Raw genomic sequence first — 20287 nt, 5'->3', positions numbered from 1 at the left:
TTCCGAATGGATTGTCTGATTTCCTTCAAACTTTGTCGTGTTCTATTGATATTGCAGCATTTACTCAATCCGTACTAGATATTTAGGTAAACTTCCCCCATAAAGTCGATCAACGGACTTGCCATGAAGAAATCAAAGTAATGATGTAATCACATACTGTATCTAACACTGTCGTACAGATCCTTTAAACTGCAGACCAACAAAACGACGGTACAGTTGAACGCTGTTAGAACGAGATCAGATATAGTGAGATATTATGTACTATAATGAGGTAAATTTGCAGGTCCCTTTTCTTAAATATTGTTCCTTTTTTTTTTTTTTTTTACAAGATTCCAGATAAACAAGGACATTCCAATGGTCCCAAGCAGGCTGTTATATGGAGGTTTCCCATAGCAGATATAGGTATTAGGCTCATTCTGCATTTAAACTTACTTAACATTAAATAGAGTTGCAAGAAAAAAGTCTCTTGAGCCAATGAGAGTAAAACACTTAACACACAGTATTTCCTTGGGAGATAAATATAACAAGATGTTAGTTTGTACAAGTATGTGTAAATTTCAGGACTAATTGCCTGCTAACAGGCATGTTGCAGAAGTCATTGTATCCTAATGAGGACAAAACTGATTTAAAAAGAATGAATAAAAAAGGCAAATAAAAAATGAATAACGCTCTTTCAACAGGAAATTTTACTTCAAGGGTGTGTACAGTTGTGGTCGAGGTGAAGATTTAGCTTTTAACGTTTTGTGAGATATTCAGAAACCACTCTATGAGATGTCAAAGAGCATGCAGTTCTAAGGGGTATCAAAAGTTTATTCGATGAAAATCGGTTTTGAAATGGCTGAGATATCCAAAAACAAAGTGAAACAAAGAGATACTAATAAAGTTGGGGCATGTCGCCTTTTATTATTAGCACTTTTTTTTATATCTCAGCCATTTGAAAACCAATTTTCATCAAATAAACGTTGAATCCTTCTTAAAATTACATGCTCTTGCATATTTCATAAGAGGCTTTTCATTATCTCACTTGGGAATGTTCAAAACATGAATCCCTACCTCAACCAGTACTGTACAGTCCCTTTCAAACAACTCACAACATCTCAGCAGCAAAAGAGGGATCCTCCTTCATACTGACAAGCATCAAACATACATTCATAAAACTATATAGCTACCATGCAACATAAGAGACAGTTGGTGTTCTCAAAGTGAATAAAAGCAAATATGAAATACAATCTTGTTCTTTGGTATTTCTTCAATGTCCAAAGCTCAAGTTGGAGTTAAAATGAAAATCTGAAAAGACTGGCCCCAAAGACTACCTTCCCGTGCTTTTAGAATGAATTACAACTTTTAGCAGGGGTCACGGAGGAAGAATATATCCTATATAATTCTCTGACACAGAAGAATTATCTTTTGCAAAACCAGAAATAATACACCTCTATGTACATAACATCAGAATCAAAAGAAAGAAAGAAAAAAACCCAGGAAGAGCTGTGAAAACTCGACAGAAATTCAAGCTTTAAAAAAAAGTATGATATTCATGATGAGGGGAAAAGCAGTATCTCAGTCAAAAGACTTTGTATTCCGTAAAGCACCATTTCCCCCCTACCTTTTAACCACCTCACTTATGTGAGAGTCAAGTTCAAGCATCTTGATGCTTGGTAGAATCAGTAAATCTCTAAGCACTCTTCACATCTACACTGACCATCTGTTGCACACTAAGAAAGTTTCCAGGAGTAGATTACTTTTTTTTAACCCATTGAAGACGGGCTGATTTTGCGACAACACGCATTTCCCAAAGACACTTACCCAAGTATTCTTGGACTCGTCCTCAATGGGCTAAGTACGCATTTGCATCAAATGATGGAGTGGTATGGCAGTGGATTAACTTACCCACCAATAAACATTAAATCCATATCTTCATATCAACCCTACTTCAGTGCTTTCTTGTAAGTCTGTAACATATTTAAGTCTTTCACTGCAGTCATATCAATTAAGTACGTAATGTACAATGAAACATCCAGTACACATTAATTTCTAATTCATACACTCACCATTCACATGGTGAATTCATTGAGCTCTGCTCACCATGAGGGGTTACTCAATACACAGTTTTGGGAGATACACAGCAATATTCCAATACTCTTCATGCATTTCTTTTCACCTGGATGTCATTTGCTTGCTATATCGCTAATTGACGAGGCATATCTGCCATATGCAGCATCACACACAATCAGTAGCCTTTAGAATATAATCTTTAGAAGACAAATGACACCTGCACACTTGGGCTACTATATAATTTTACAGGAGAAAATTTTCACACATTTCTCGTTTTTACATTTCATAGCAGTGTATATAGGAAGTTGGCAGCCTTTCGTTTTCATACATTCTCTGTTTGTACGTTTCTCATGACAGCATATTGGAAGCTGGCTGCATTCTGTACTCGGCGTTCTGCTTCACATTTCACAACAGCTTATCAACTGAGCACACTACATACTGGTACTCGATTCTTGCTGGCATGTATTTCTAGGCAAGAAGATAACTTTGACCTGGTGATCTACACGTACATAAAACTCCTTTGCAAATTCTCTTTGGCATGTGGTTGTTCTCCAAAGATTTGCTTTACACCATGTATGGGAGGAGGAGAGATCAGCATATAACCTCTTCTTTTAAAGATATTCAGTACCACCTAATTCACACATGCAGTGCATTGGCCTGAGTATATCTTTACAAAGAAATCTCGCCCGTCAATATGTTATAATTGCACATGAGAAAAAAAAATAACGAACAAACATCAAACTGACCAACAGAATACTTCAAAATCTCAATACTGATTTCTGATTTCCATTTTTCTATGGTACTGCTTCTGATTCTTAATCAATCAACAGGCCCTGTTGCTTCAATTGCAACATTTCATATGCAGTACCAACATGTAGCTTTATATCATAACTGTCGTTGTCAACTGCTGGCAAGTGCATTGATAGCCATTGAATGCGATTACTGGTATATCGCCATATATATGCCACCACTAGAAGACCAATGGGGCTAAATTTGGTGTAAGAATTCATGACACTTGTACACCATTCTATGCACAGCCCTAGCACAAAAAATTATATAATAGTCATTGTTTACTCGGCAGCACGATGGCACACAATCATCTTAAACATGTTTCTTGCAAACCGAATATCCACAAACAATAAATTCTTGTTTTCGAGTCCCAATTTCCTGACAAAGATATCACAGAGAGGTTATTCTGTCAACTCTCACCCTGTGATACCTACCATGACTAATCCTCGACTGAAATATTTCACTTATTTTGTTTGCTTGTTCGTTTCATTTCTGTCTTGACAGCTTCACAGAAAGACTGTGGCAAGATAACAAAACACATTTCCCAGCTAAACCAAATAATATCTTTCCAAAAACCAATCCCAAATTACTAAATAAATGCATCAAACTGAAAACAGAATCAGGTACTGTACCAACACAGCTATAGACAAGCCATGCTCTTGTTATTCTTATTACTATGGCAGCTTTTGATTGTTCCCTGAAGATTAAACATCAAGACAAAATGGGCAAAATCCGATAACATCACAAGTTATTGACAAAGATATTAGGTTGTTATAAGCACATGCATAATGTTTGTCACTGAGCTGCCTTAGTTGAGCTTTGACTGGTGTAAAGATATTCTCAGGAAACTTGAAAGTTAGGTTGTGTGATTTTGATGCTGCTAGCAGAATCTGTAATTGTACATAATATACACCCTTCACCAGCACACACAGAAAGCGAAGGCTTGGAGGGCTCAGTCAAAGCATGAAAATGAGTAAAAATTTGGAAGTAAGACAATCCTAAAATAACACTTTTCTAGAACCTCTAAATGGGATTGATATGTTACCTTCCTCTATTGTAGTGCACAGATACACCCAATATTATAAAATAACAGAGGAAGAAAAGTTTTTTTCCTATCCTTAGCTGAAAAGCAAAGACATAATCATGTCCAATACTTTTCTTAATATGTCTAACCTAAACAAAGCTACTGAGGGTCAATATTCATTGAACAGTTTGTGGAACACAAAGGCATCTGAAAGATACACTTTGTACGAGTATAAAGTGTTCCTCTTTATCTACTGACAGTAAAATACTGTACTTAACTCTGTCTGCAGAAACAGTCATACATTTGTTTCATTCAACTCTCTGGGTTTGTTTGGTTTTGGTTTTCAAACTAAAACAAAGATACAAAGGTAAGAAATCTCCTCGTGGGGGGAATAATCTCTTTTAAGTTGCATTCACTGATAATCGATTTGGGTGCAACCATCGCATACATGTAATTTCAGTTTTGCATGGCCTCTGCAGCTCAGGTCAGGAAGTACCTGCACAGACATTCACCAGTCCCTTACGTCTTTCATGCTGTGGCGTCATCCCGATATGTCTCCATGAACTTTGTGTGGAAAGTTTTGAACCGCTCCATAACCTCCTGGATCTTCTCAACCGAGGGAAGGATCGTCATCCTGGAAGACCAAACACACAAAAAAAAAGAACTCAAGAATGATACCGATCCAGGAGGGAACGTGGAGTCATTCAAAGTGGCAGAAACTATAAGGAGGTCATGTCAGTGAGTAAAAGATAAGACAGTCTATACTGTATACGCTATAATTTTCGCGTACATAAATTTTCGCAAATTGTCGCTGTCACACATTTTCGCGAGTGGTTAAATTCGCGATTGGGGGACCAGAGAAAATATGAAGTGGCAAAGAAAGTGTGAATTTTCAACTTACTAGCAAATAAGAATGATACTAGTTATACACTGCATGAAAAAAACTTACCAAACTCTCCGAACTAGTAAGGTGGAATTCAACATTTTTGAATCGCGCTAACATTAGATTTGTGACGAGTGGTCCCCTTGCGATGATGGATTGGCTCTCTAACTACGTTACAGTATTCGTAAGTAGACGTGGACGTGCTATAGGAACGTAAACAAGCTTAGCCAGTATGGTCTGTTCGGAAAGCAGTGACATGGTATACTAGTACTGAAATGTTCGTATCATCAAGGCAAGGGATTCATTTTGGAAGGTAATATTTTCGCGTGTTGTTAATTTCGCGAATAGCTCCCGACTCGCGAAATTCGCGAAAATAAAACCCCCGCGAAATATATAGCGTATACAGTAAATCACAAGTGAAAATTAGTCACACTTAATCAATCAGTTCATAATTTCTTCTAATTAGAAGCATCAGTGCACACAACAGTTAAATTAATGGATATACAAATACAAAATATTTTTGAACTTGCATGTCATCCCTTATAGTACATATAATAAAATTTTGTCAAAGCCTGGTATTAGTTTGAATTCTTACACATGGTGTTTAAAACTGATATTCTGCAGCATTGTGGTTACCCTATGATAAAAGAAGAAAATACAGGGAATGTCTTTAGCCGTAGAGGACGAGTCCCGAGTATACTCAGGCAGGTGTCTATGGGAAATACATGTTGCAGCAAAATCAGTCCATCCTCAAAGGGTTAATAGCGATCTGATTTCTGCTCCAGTTTAACTTCCATAGGTATCAGTGACAAAGCTGTACACAATTTGTTGTGGGGATCCTCAAATAATATATCTGAGCCAGGGCAGCCTTCCCATACCATGGTGTCCCCACGCCCCAAGGTCTTTATGTTAGCTGGTATCTTCCTAATAAATCATTTATCCCACCTTGTTCTCTTCTTGAAATTAATTTTGCTGCATGTCCTCTGTACATAGAAGACAAATGAGTGAATGTGAAAGCTACCTGAAGTGGTATGTTCCATCCCTCTGACCAAATCCACTTCCAGGAACCACACAGACTCCAGCCTCTTCCAAGAACTGCTCAGCGTAGAATGCATCAGGTTTCTTGCCTAATTCCTGTATTAAGACAGATTGATATCAATCAATGCCACAAATACCAAGACTATTAATAATATGTACTTATTGGAGTTTATTTCTCTATTAGTGTCACTAATCTATCACATGGCATCTACGCTAAAAATACTCTGCACTATTCTACTTCACCTCACAAAGTTTTTTTTTTTTTTTTTTTTTTTTTTTTTAAAGCAGGAAATGTATTACATTATGGCAATTATTAGTGTGTAGCAGGAAGACATACACTTCAATAATTAAAAGACACAGTTTTTATCTCAGAGAAAGGATTTGGAACAAAGTCATGCAGATAGTCATGGGGGTGGAGAACTTGCAAACAAAGAATGACAGCACAGGCAAAATAAACAAAAAACAAAACAAACATACAGCATCACTACTAGTCCATGAAAATTACAGTCATGCGATCAATGAAGTATTTTGATATGCTCACTAAATGTAAAATTAGGTTATTCATTGACATTAACTATACGGCCTTCACTTGGTACAGTGCACTCCTGTTATAGCGAACACAGTATAATGAAGTTCTCGTTACAACAGAGTGAAAATTCAGGTCCTAAAATTATTGCCCATATACCTGTGCATACTCTTTATTTTTGAGCTTTAATAAAATTTCATTTTAACAAAAGGAAACTGCCCATCCCAAGGACATTGCTATAATGGGAGTTGCCTGCACTCACATTCCATTTGTTTATATGTACTGTTTGCTCTATCTCAAGCACAACCCCTTCAAACCAAGCATGTGAAGGAATGTCTGCTTGAAGATTGCATCATCAACTTTTTGACAATTTCACGCAAATCTTATTACGAGGCTTCCGATGGAGTAACAATGAAGCCCTTAGAATAGTTACACTGATGGAAAAGGACTTCAGAGTGACATTAAGAGGTGGATATAAAAATAGTACAGCACATCTTTGTTCTCTTTAAGCCTGCATACTCTATGCTTAAAACACAAACACACACAAACTCAACAAATTAGTAGGAACTTGGGTATGGGGGATCCGGAGCTGTTCCTCAAAAATCTTTTGTCATTGAACTATTTTGTTTCTAAAGGGATATTGACATCTGAATCTATTCAGGCAAATCATATATCACGTCTTGTATCATAAATATGTAAATCAAAAGCAAACCAAAAGTTTTCGTTCATTACATGTTTGAAGATTTTCCTACATATCATACATGTCTATTACGACTGACTGACAAGTGCAACCCCTTCCTCACCTTTGCTGCATTGATGGCTTTCTGGGGCATGGTGACTTGTGGAAAGGAGTACATGGCACCCATGACTGGATTACACGTCACTCCTTCCATGGAGTTAAAACCATCTGCCACTACCTTGGCCTTCTTTGCTAGAGTGTCCAGTACATGTCTCTTCTCCTGCAGGGAAACAAGACAAATTTGCATTGCTGATTATTCATCAAACTCTTGTTTTAATTTCTTAATGAATGTTACTTCAGTTGCATTATTAATAAGAGAGTTGCCAGGGCAGTGTTGCAATGTCTGGGTAGTGTCACAATAATTACCTAGCTATCTAGGGTAGAATTTGTCAAAAGATACCGTGTTAACATCGGAGCAACATTTTGCAGGTACTGTTTTAACACGCAGGGTGAAAAAAAAAAGAAGATTACCCTGACGTTACCAGGCCGTTGCTGCAGTAACTCTAGTTTGAAAGGTTCTGATAAAACAGGGCTTTACATGTCAGATAACAATCTAGGTTGTTTTGGATGACGGGGCCAGACATCAGACAGCCAGTTTGCTCTCTCCCAACAATGCTTAAAGGTACTATGATAATCCCATTTCGTCTGAAAACGAACATTTATTGGACCCTTTCATTCATTATTCAGCTGGTATACTGACATACCATAATTCATGCACGTGTATCTACATGTCGACAGATGGCACTGGGCTTTTCAAACTTTTAACATGTTTACTTTTTCTGATGGTCAGTCATGAATAGCAAGTAATAGTTCTCATGTGACTCTAGCATTTAGTGTGCTTTTTATTTTATCGTTTTGTTTTTTCTTTGTGAGTCACTTTCACTTTTAAAGGCCTCTGGGCCTGCCTAACTGGTGCATTCACTCCCCTGCCCTTGCCTGCATGATGAAATGAAGCATGATACTTCAAGAGAATAGTATGCCACAATAATAGCAGTGAAAATATGATTTCAAAACGAGTGATGTGGACCATCCAGGAGCTTTTTATTTTATCCACCCTATGAATGAATGGAAATCAGAGCTATGACTATTGTGACATTTTTCAGCTGTTTCGCTGATTACACATACAATACCCAGATATTTGATGTTCCGTAAGCTATGCTCAAAGAAGACATCTTAAACAAGCACTTCTCAGACACACATGGTACTCAAGCTACGCTACCTACCATCCGTAGCCAAGAACTGAATTTGCCACTGAATGGCACTGTCTGACTTAAATATTCAGATGGAGGCAGGCAGGCAGAATTGTTAAATGGCAATATGGGTAAGGGCCTTTGTTACTTGCATTTCTCATCTTGAATGCCATCACAATCACATCTCTTCACGCATATGTATTCCCTCTAAAATTCAACTGTCTCAAGAGTGTGCATTTTTCTGTCACTGTATACAGAGGCAGAAGAACAAAAACCACAAAAGAGCATAAACAATGTCTAGGTTTTGTAAGTTTCAGTTTTTTTCTCTCTGTCATACTTGACTGCACACCTCCGCAGCTGTGTGTACAAAATCACAATGAGCTTCTGGCAGTCTGATGCACTAAACTCATGTGGCGATTCATATGGCATGCCACACAACATACAGTATGATGATAAGAATGGCTTGAACTGATGGCGTTTCAGATATCATTCATCATCCTCTCATACATGCTGTAACCTGCTCAATAACAGGGGAGTTCTTTGTAGATATTAACATATTCTTTTGGATTGCATTTACATAAAAAATAAGGAAACTCAGTGTTCTGAAAAGCATACCCAATCCCTTTTCATTTGAAATGTAAAAACAACATAGAAAATGTCTAGTAAGAATGCATGCTGACAAGCGACTGTCCAATTCCCAGAAGCAACGATAAAACAAGGCTTTTATCAGTCCATTCATTGATGAAGTGTTCAAAAGATTTCCATAATGTGTACATACATCGTACTACTATTTTCTCCTATAACTGCAGAAGACAATTATGCATGCTTGTACACATGTGAGTCTTCATATATTTCTGTCATAATAAATGGAAATTATTTTTTGATCTCAGTTTGGGAGAAAAATATCTGGATATGGACAATTATCAGAAAGATATGGAACTACATAAAAAAAAAGGAAAGAAAAGAAGAAGAAGAAATAACATATATATATATATGTTGCTCTATTCCTACAGCAATAGTACACAAGTACTTAGACGTGTGAACTGACCTTCAAGAACTGCTCATATGATGCTTCTCCTTCTTGTGGCGGGTTTACGACTACGTCCATGACAGCCTGGCCATGATGAGGATTAGAAGAGTGAAGAGAGATGTAAAATGAGAGTGAGGGGAGTGAAAGTGAACAAAGTGCACTTAATGCAACCTGATGAACGCAGACCACTTGCACTCAAGGAATCCCAAAGCCAACAGTTCCTCGAGGCTTGAATTTTGTTTTCCTTCTTGTCTACATGTAAGATGAATAACTGTTAGATTGTACATGTGCTTTAATATGCCTTAATGCCATTAAGTCACAGTTCATGCACAATGATGCACACTCTACTGCTCAAAGAGTCTGACCTATAATAGAATGACAGTATGTGACCTGACACATTCCCTTCATGAAACAGAATTTACTAATGCTGAGAAACTGCAAATAAATGTACATTCTATTTACTAAAAACAAAATAAATCTGACATTTCACCCATTTCCTGTCCAAATTAAAAGTGTACAATTAAAAAAAAAAAAAATCTGAAAGTGCTTTGTGTGTGTGTGTGTGTGTGTGTGTGTGTGAGGTGTGCACTTAAGTAACATGCACTAATTATCTGTACTTGTGCACTCGACTACATCTGAAATTCAAAGCCCTTTTTTCACAAATCTGCTTCTCGGAAACTGGGTTCTACACCATCTCTGCAGCAAATTTTTGGAAATAAAGTGGGACAACTCATCGTAATAATGGAAAGCTTTGAGTCTGGAAAATTCAGAGATGGCAAAGCCAGAACACAATGTTCAGAGACTGTATCAGACTTATGAAGTGAAGGGTCACAGAAATGAAAGCTCTAAAATAACGGTGATGTTCAAACTTTATCCAAAGCTATGATTCCTGATCCTGAATGTCACATCTGTTTGACCTACACTAATCATTCATCAGAAAAAAGTAAATATGACATACTGCGTGATAAAGAAGCAAAAAAGAAAGAACTATATGTATATTCAAAAACCTTTATAAAAACTAATCATAGAGTATGGATACAATACATGTACACATGATATATATATATATATATATTTATATCATGAATATATATCATTTTATGTATCATATACTCTTAAAGACAGCTGCAATGAAGACCCACGTTTGTCACTTTGATAGGAAATTTGGCCGTCTAGCAACAGACGACTGCAGGACCACAAAGATATTCATCAGCAAAAACTCTTACTTGGCCACTGACAGTAGGACAAAGCTTTGCTGAGCAAGCCTTGAACATTTGTGCCTGAGCCTCAGGGTCAATGTTGAGCAGTTCACAGTATCCTCCTCTCAGCCCACACCTGCAGACAGACATGAAAATATGTTAAGAAAGGTTGATGTTGACATGACATTTTGACACATTTGAACAACAATCACACACCTCACATACACTTTGGGAGAGGAAATGCCATAGAAAGATGCAGGTTTTCTACTAGACTATTGTACAAGATGAAAGTTTTGTGTACTTTCATTTTCATGATTTTGCTTTTGAACTAAGAAAATACAAATGCAACAAATATAAAAATGTACACACACAACAATGCATGAAAACATTATCATAACAAATCCAACTAGAAATGTCGCTACGGCGACTGATGCCTCCGCCATAATGCATGATTCTCCCAATAGGTGTATAGTACAATGTCTTGACAATGTGTGATGACAGTTTCACATAACTGGCAAAATATCAAAATAACAGGTTTGTCAGAAATATCTTGAATGTTCACTTTCCACGAACTGGGTTTGCTATAATTGTCTATTAAAGAGTGCAGGTACACATATTTGGGGAATTGAAAATTTTTACTTGACTTCTGACCGACCTTATTATAAGTTTATGCATTGAGTATAATTTTCAAGGTATGAAGAGTGTAATTACAGTACAAATTTTTTTTTTTTTTCATTTAAACCTGACCTTTGACCCTTAACCTTTGACCTTCTGGCTGGACATTTCCAAGAGAATCTCCATCAAGTAATACATGTACATATATCAAACACTTTTAAAACTAATAATGCAATCATTGCATATATACTAGTATACATGTATGAGGGAAATACAGCAGTAACATTTTGAGGAGTTGACCTTGACCTTTGAACCCCTGACTATTGACCCATGACCCCTAAATTCCCTAGATAATCCCTGCCAGTCAGTACATGCATATGTACCATATTCCATGAAGATACATTGAACCATTTGCGAGAAAAGTGATATTGAAACATTTTCACCTAACCTTTGACCTTTTGACCTTTGACCTTATGACATGAAACTCTCTCTGGAGAATCCTTACGCAGTAGTACATGTCTACACTAAGTTTCAAGAAAATAACTGCGGGCATTGCATAGATATGGGGGAAATAGCAACATTTTTAGCATTTGACCTTCACCTTTTGACCTTTGACCTCTTGTCAATGTCACTAGAATCTACTCGACTAATTGTCCCATCATACATCATCCCTGGACCAAGTTTGGTGAAAGCTGCTTCATCCAGTTTTGAGTTATCACATAAACAGATAAATTTTAGGATTTGACCTTGAACTTTGACCTTTGACCTCTGTCTGATTTCACTGAAAAACTAATCAAGTAATTGTCCCATCATACATCATCCTCCAACAAAGTTTGGTGAAATTTGCTCCATACAGTCTTGAGTTATCGCGTAAACGGATACAATTTCATGATTTGACCTTGACCTTTGACCTTTGACCTTTAGTCGATTTCACCCAAAATCTTATCAAATCGTTGCCCCATCATACTTCATACTTGGACCAAGTTTGGTAAAATTCCAGTAAATATTACTCAAGTTATCGCGTAAACGAAAGCGGACGGACGTACGGACGTACAGACGTACGTACGGACGGATGGACAACCCGAAAACATAATGCCTCCGGCACCACTTCGTGGCGGAGGCATAAAAATCAAACTATGCCAGCCCAAAATTACGTGTAACTAAACTACTGTACGTTAGCACACTGCGTAGGCCATGACATAGCAAAATCTGAGGCTTAACAACATGCTGGTACAGTACTTCAAATAATCACTGCTCTGAATACAGAACACACCACTTGTTTACGTACAGGGAATCAGAGAGAAAACATTAAGTGCTAGAATTCTTGCTTGTTAAGTCTTCTTACATTTGATAAAATGTGAAGTAATGAGTTCTAGACCCTTGGTATCTTCAATGAACAATAATCAAAATGCCTAACAAGTAGCAAATCGGGAAAAGAATCTGCATGCAAAAAATTTCAGCTTGTGCAGTAATCAAATTTTGTAAAGGGAATTTCTTGCAACATGTACACCTCTAAAATATCTGGCTTCATCAACGGAAAAAAAAATATATTCTCTGTAAATCAAATGAGATTATGACATAATACCACTGACTTCATGAATTTTAACAATACCACTAGTAATGATAAAAGTGTTGATGATAATCATTATTAAATCACATCAATAATAATAACACATGGACCCTTATTGTTATTGTAAAATGTACTTGTTTATTGACGTTGTACATACATTTTTGTTAATCTGTTCCATACTGAATTCTGAAATGCCCTTAGACTTAATACACAGGCCACCGGGTTCCCATATGGAACGGGTTAAAGAAGTTGCACTGTTCCAGAGATGTTTAAAGTAGCTTGCCATTTTCATAACTAGTAAACTGTAACTGTAACTGGAGAAGTCTGAACATGCTAGATTATTGACCAGGAATACAAATGAATATGGCATAAGGAGCAACAGAACATGATATAAATGTGCATTAGCATAGGCAGCATTGCCATGAATTTAGAATACATGCCTATCCACAATCTTAACCCGTTGAAGACGAGTCCTGACAATACTCGGGCAGGTGTCTATGAGAAATGCTTGTTACAGCAAAATCAGTCCCTCCTCAATGGGTTAACGCTTGTCGGAAATGTGGTTTGCCAAGGTGTTGTACACATAGACTGAGAACAACAAAGAACCAAGATTTATCTAGACTTGGGCAGTAGAGCATTGAAAACATAAAAGATCTGGTGAGCTCTGTATTGTCTCACACAGAGAACATGTGACAAAGTAGTCATAAGGATTTGATGCCACGTAGGCAGAGGTTCCAGTCATGCACCATTGTACATTTGTTGCATGTGAGCACTCTCACAGATATTCATAACAAGACCCCTCGGGGGGGCATCAAGCTTGCCTAAGCTTCAAGATAATAGATTCATCTACAATGCAACCTTATGTTGCCCCTTGATGGTATGTTATTCAATTAAAGTGCAGTCACAGCTGTGAAGCGGCAATTACACTTAACCCGTTGAGGACGAGTCCCGAGTATACTCGGGCTGGTGTCTATGGGAAATGCGTGTTGAAGCAAAATCAGTCCGTCCTCAACGGGTTAAAGTACAAATCCACATCATGGCCAAGTTGGCTTCATGAACAGAGATAATTCAAACAGAATGGCAAGAGTTTCATGAAAACATGACCTTACATCTAACAATAAAAAAAGTTTATTAGTGAAAAATTGAGCAAAGAAAATGGGATAGAAAAAAAGTTGAAGAATTACAAAGATCCCCATGTTTTACAATTTGCATGTCTTTAGTAAAAATATGAACATCTGAACTTCCAAAACTTTCTTGTCTTAATTAAATCTATTTTTTTTCTAAACCTCTTTCACTCTATTTGTCTATTTATGAAACTTAACTTTATCATGATGTGGAATTGCACTTTAAATGCAACTACCTCTTCACAGGTGCACAAATAATCACCAAGTATCTTCTTCTACCTTTTAATAGGTTTCTACACACAGTAAAATTAACATATACTACTGGAGAAGAAATAATAATAAAGAAATTATTGAGCCCTCAGTAGCTATACCACAGGCCCTTCAAATGAACCCAAGAGTACTTTTTGAATAAAGCTGCTCATCCTACTGAATATTTAAAAGTCTCAGAGTACCAGTATCATAATCCTGAACATGCACAAGGAACATAGAAGAAAAGGTAAAAACGAACGGTTCCACTCAGATCTCTGGTTTTTTTATGAAGGACTCCTGGAAAATTAATTCTGGCCTCATGGTTAATGTGTCAGAAATGAAATAAAATGGTGTGACAAAAGACAACAACAGATCCAAGGCTAAGGAAGGGAAGAGAGAATTATCAAAAAGTGCCTACTGGAGAGGAATGAGGGGGAACAGCAGCAAACAAAAGAAGATATACACCAAGTCAATAAATGGAGGTGAAAGTTATTACAAATTACTGTAGCAAGGGAGTATGAAAGTGCCGAGAGCTGTAATACAGATAAGCTTATTTTGGCATATGCATGTCCAAGGTTACATACATTATTGGGCGCTTCACATATTTTACAAATTCCCCCACCCCATATTCTACTGCTACATTAAACACACATTAAGTTTCTAAAGAGATACTAATGTGGGTGAAATAAATTTCTCATTTCCTGTAATCATTTGTATCTTATTTCATAATACAGTGTACCAGTAATCCCTTTCATCCTAGCAGAGATTCCAAGCAAATCCCCAACATTACAGCTCCCTTGACACAGCATATGACTTATTTCATTTGACGTGGTTTTTGTTTGTTTGTTTTTTCATGAGAAAAATGTGTTTGCAGAATTTTGTAATCAACCTTTATATTGTAATATGTCCATGTGTACACAAAGACATAACAAACACAGAATTTTATCTACTGTAAAAGTGGATATTTTCGCGCGACTAATTTTTCGCGCTTGGCCTGGTCACAAGAGTTTCGCGTGTTTTTAATTCCGCGGAATCTAGACGTCACGCACAGGAACATATTGCAAGCAAAAGTATTCGCAGGCTTTTATTTTCGCGCTAGTTTCTGGTTGCGCGAAATGCGCGAAAATTTCAACACCGCGAAAATTTCCACTTTTACAGTAATTTATGAATGGCATACTGCAACCACTGACAAGTACATACCTGCCAACATTTCAAGATGAAATATCTTACTCGTGGATTGCAAAAATCTTATTTCATATGCAAACTGAAGTTAAAAATCTTACTTTCGGTCAAATCTTCAGAAAAATACACATGAAAGGTATATCTAAATATTTTTTGAAAATCTGATTTCTCTGACAGAAAATCTGATTTTGCTATTTTTTAAGTAAAAAATCTTACTGAATCTGATAAAATCTTACTAGTTGGCAAGTATGCAAGTACTGGTATCCTATTCTGGACAGATTACAAAAGAAGGGTCAGTTATAAGTTGAGTCATGGAGCAGCTCTAAACACACAAGAACTATGTGAAGGATGTAAGGCACAATTGAGGCGAATCATATATATATATTTTTTTATTATCATTATTATTATTATTATTATTATTTTTTTTTTGGGGGGGGGGGGAGGGGGAGGGTTAAAAAGAAGTGTCTGACACTCACTCTCCCATGTAGCCTTTGGAGGTGGACATGAAGGATGCCAGTTCTTGGCCAGCAAAATCAGGCCCCAGATCATGAAGGACTCTTTTGAAGGAGTAGAATTTGCTGCCAGCTGCATACACATTGTCTTGGTACACCTATGGAAATTTACAAAGAAAACAATAAAAACAGTCATCATCATGCATGTAACTATCAGGTATAAAGAGATACTACTTTTGTACATACAGAAATCTAACAAGACACATACACTTCTTCTTCTTTTTTTCTTTATTACCTATTTTTCAATAGGAATGACAGTATGGTAAAAGATCGCTTGCTGAAGGACAAGGCAATCCGAGAAGGGAGGATTATCCATTTTCACCAAACTGCAAACACGAAGGGAGACTACAACAACCCACAGGATGAGACAATCAGTGACACTTGAAACCTTACAGCTATCAATGTTTAGAATGAAGAGGTTAAAACTTGCACATTGGATTGTGCACAGTATTTTAGGAGCATGTGATTTTTGGCAGAGAAGCTAATTGATATATACCATTTGGATTTTTTTTTAAATCTTATTGGAAACTCTTAGATGACATGTGACTGATCAGGTTGTACAATAACCAACAAGAGTGACAGAGGCTAGTTAGAGCTTGAGTTACAGTATATTATACTAACGAACACATAAAACAACATCTGCGAACAAAATTTTATTTCTGAGGCTATATTGTAGATGATTGCATTTAAGCTTTATCAGCCAAATATGCAGCCAAAAATGGTTACACTTTGTTGCTTTAAATGATCTGATGCACAAACTTTACATGAACTTGCAAGTTCTCTGCCACTACATACTTGTCGTGAATCACAGCACGATATACAGTCAATGGAATTCATTGACACAGACATTCTTGGAAATTTCTAACATACATGGGCCTGATGTCACAATAAGAATGAGAGGGAAGAATATAGTCAGGTTAACAATGAAGATGCATCATTGTTGCATAAAGCTGAATGTAGTGATGCTATCATTCATGTAGAAATCATAACTTCAGGTTTATATTGAAGACAAGAGACCCGCGGGTCTAGCGCTCACCTGAGTATCGCAAGTTCACCTTTCACGCAGTCACTAATCTAAATTATTCACAGCTCTACTAAAATTTGACCAGGCTTCTCAAGTAGAAGATGAAAATGTACAATAAGGGCCGAAATTTTTAAAGATTCCTTCATTTGGGGGGATTGGGGGCCCCCTGGGGCCCTCTGGGTGGGGCATGGTGCCCATTTTGATAAATTGAGATCCTGACCCCCTAGGGATGCTACCTGCCAAGTTTGACGAAAATCCATCATGAGGTTTTCAGGAAGAAGATGAAAATGTACAATTCAGGCCCCCATTTGGACCTTCCCAACCCCCCCCCCCCTGCCCCCAAGAGGGGCACCCCTGGATTTGCTATGAACAAACTTGAAACTACAGTCATTAATGTACTCACTCATAGTATTATCTTAGCTCTATAACTTCTGATTCTAGAGAAGATTTTTAAAGATTCCTTCATTTTGGGGGGTTTGGCCCCGCTGGGGCCCCTGGGTGGGGCATGGTGCCCATTTTAACAAATTGAGATCCTAACACCCTAGGGATACTACCTGCCAAGTTTGGTGAAAATTGGTCATGGGGTTCTCAAGAAGAAGATGAAAATGTATAATTTAGGCCCCATTAGGACCCCTCCCCACCCCCCTCCCCTGGGTCCCAAGGGGGGCACCCCTGATTCTGCCATGAACAAACTTGAAACTACAGTCATCAATGTACTAACTCATAGTATTAACTTAGCTCTATCACTTCTGGTTCTAGAGAAGAAGATTTTTACAGATTCCTTAATTTTGGGGGGTTTGGGCCCCCCTGGGGGCCCCCTGGGTGGGGCATGGTGCCCATTTTAACAAATTGAGTTCCTAACCCCCTAGGGATGCTACCTGCCAAGTTTGATGAAAATCGGTCTTGGGGTTTTCAAGAAGAAGATAAAAATGTAAAAGTTTACGCACGACGGACGACGCACGACGGACGACGGACGACGCACGACGGACGACGCACGACGCACGACGGACGCCGGACGAAGGGCGATCGCAATAGCTCACTTGAGCCTTTGGCTCAGGTGAGCTAAAAATCGTGATATGTGTTGAACATTGTTGCAAATAGGAGTAACCCTTTACAATTTTTGAAGACTTCAAGAGCCTTAAAGGAAACACAAGTAATTCATCTACTGAAAGTTCATGATTAAAGGAGTTCATGTTCAAGATTTTACTCAAATGGCAAATGAAGTGAACCAAATATTTGCTTCTTTTGGTGTCAAATCAATGCCAGGTTAAAAAATACAGAGGGGAGGAGATATTGGTGTGGCCACCCATATCAAAGGGACATCTCTAGCTTCGATGATATAAAAATGACTTATGTCTTGGAACTTGTGGAAAAGATTGATATAAAGAAGGCTTCTGGAATTGATGGAATAGATTCAAAACTGTTGAAACTCACAGCATCAGTCATTTGATCAGATTCTTTAATCTCTCTCTTATAAATGGGAATTCCACAGAGTGGAAGGAGGCAAAAGTTACCCCAATTCGTAAGGGCAAAGACAAAAATGAGCTATTAACGATTGTAGGCCTATCTCTGTAATACCCACAGTCATGAAGATTCTCGAAAGAGTAATCCACAATCAGCTGCAACTTTTTTTTTACTCACAACCTTCTTGTGTCCAGAACAATCTGGATTCAGAGGAAGAAATCACTTGACCAACACAGTGCTTACATACTTCATTGATTTTTTTGTAAAAGTATATGCACCATGACAGGCTATCAAACAGGAGTGGTATATTTGAACCTAAAGAAAGCTTCTGAACTTGGTAAACCATGAGCTCCTACTCGAACAAATTTGCATAGAATGCAGTCAAGGGAATTGAGCTGAGACAGTTTCATTCATACTTGAGAGGTTGTGCACAATGAACCTCATTAACCAGTTGAAGACTAGTTCCAAGTACCGGTATAGGCAGGTGTCTATGGGAAATGCATGTTGAAGCAAAATCAGCCCATCCTCAACGGGTTAGAGCTCAAAAGGTGTCTACTGTAAAACAAGGAATGTACGTGTGCATTTTAATTTCGCGAATTTCGCTAGTGGCAATATTCGCAAAATTCAAATGCAGGCAAAAGTTCTTACATATACAATATGCATTGGATGCCAGTGGCAAGTCCCGAAATTTTCATGCTGCGAATATATCATGTTTTACAGCATGCTGATCACATCAATGTATGCTTGGGTGTTCCCAAAGGTATAATACTTTGGCCACTTTTATTCTCAGTTGTGTTCAAGACCTGCCCAAAGCAGTAAACAAGTATAAAGTTATGTTATACGCAGATGACATGGCCCTGTTTTACAGTGGAAACAATGCACGTGAGATTGAATCAGTTTTGAATATTGAATTAAATGATGAAAACAGGTGGTTAGGATACACTCATTTGATGCTGCGTTTGATGCTGAATGTCAAGAAAATTCAATTCACGCTAGTTGGAACACTAAGAAGATTGCTAGGCACCGATGAGTTAAAACTTCAAATTGACAGAGGTACTGAATACTTCAAGTACTTACGTGGTAAGATGGATGAAATTTAAAAAAAGGCCATACAACTGGCATTGCTAAAACATCTTTAATAGGACACCTTAATCCAAAGCGATACCAAAAACTCTGGCAAATTCACTCATTCTACCACACTTTTGTATATGGTCAAATTGTTCGCAAAGCATGAAAGATGTGCTCATTATACGACAAAAGAAAATGGCTAGCATGGTTTTAAGCGTGGACCACTCGGTGCCAACCAGCCAGCTGCTCGGAAGGCTACATAGTGGATGATGCTTGAAGAGAGGTGGCGTTTGAGCACTTGTAAATCAGTTATTAAGACACTTCATGGCAGTGTGCCTGCACACATGCAAAAACTCATCATACCTCTAGGTAATACACACTCATATGGTACATGAAAAGCAACTAAAAATGGTCTTGTAATCCAATCAGCTTACACTCAAGCAGGAAAACATTTTTCTCACACAATGCAGCCCGTCTTTGGAATCAGCTCCCTGTACCTCCTCCCTTCAAACATTCATATTAGAGCATGCATATCTCTAAAAACGAGCAAACTTGGTATCCCTTTATTGTGTCAAGGTTTCACTCTGTTTTCCTTAACAATCATTTCTTTTTTTGAATAACTTACTTTGCATTATTTACACATAATATATTGCCATAGTTTGTATATTGCTAGGTAGAACTAAATGTCCTTGATTTCTTACTTTAATACTGGTAGTGCTTTTTTCATTAATTTTTATTTTGTAAACATGTTGGAGGGCTCCCATGAAAAAGTGTACAAACAACAAATGGGGTTACTCACGGCATAGAATACTAAATAAATCAATAAATCAATCAATTTTCACAAAATTTACTGATGAAATTAAACACAGTGTGCTGTGAAGAGCTGTAGACTGAATCTCTGGCACCTCTCTTTCTTTCTTTATCAAATTTAATAATATTTCTGTCAGCAAATTTATTTGCACTTGCAACTGTTGTGCAATGTGTATGACACACTATCATGATTTCTTAC

At 37.5% G+C, this 20287-nt stretch overlaps 1 protein-coding gene across 1 annotated transcript in view; it reads right to left on the bottom strand.

Annotated features, from left to right (window-relative positions):
- Positions 1-251: 251 nt before the first annotated feature.
- The window catches only part of LOC140232833 (alanine aminotransferase 1-like), a 44567-nt gene continuing 24531 nt past the window's right edge, over positions 252-20287 (bottom strand). Inside the window, exons 8-13 of the mRNA XM_072312946.1 lie at positions 15687-15820; positions 10498-10606; positions 9290-9355; positions 7116-7271; positions 5770-5882; positions 252-4499 (exon numbers count right to left, since the gene is read on the bottom strand). Coding sequence (XP_072169047.1) covers positions 4394-4499; positions 5770-5882; positions 7116-7271; positions 9290-9355; positions 10498-10606; positions 15687-15820 — 684 coding nt within the window. The 3' untranslated portion in view covers positions 252-4393. The remainder of the gene's footprint in view (positions 4500-5769; positions 5883-7115; positions 7272-9289; positions 9356-10497; positions 10607-15686; positions 15821-20287) is intronic.

The sequence above is a fragment of the Diadema setosum genome, chromosome 9, assembly GCF_964275005.1.
Source record: "Diadema setosum chromosome 9, eeDiaSeto1, whole genome shotgun sequence".
NCBI classification, from domain to species: Eukaryota; Metazoa; Echinodermata; class Echinoidea; order Diadematoida; family Diadematidae; genus Diadema; species Diadema setosum.
This window is presented reverse-complemented; position numbering and strand designations above follow the sequence as displayed.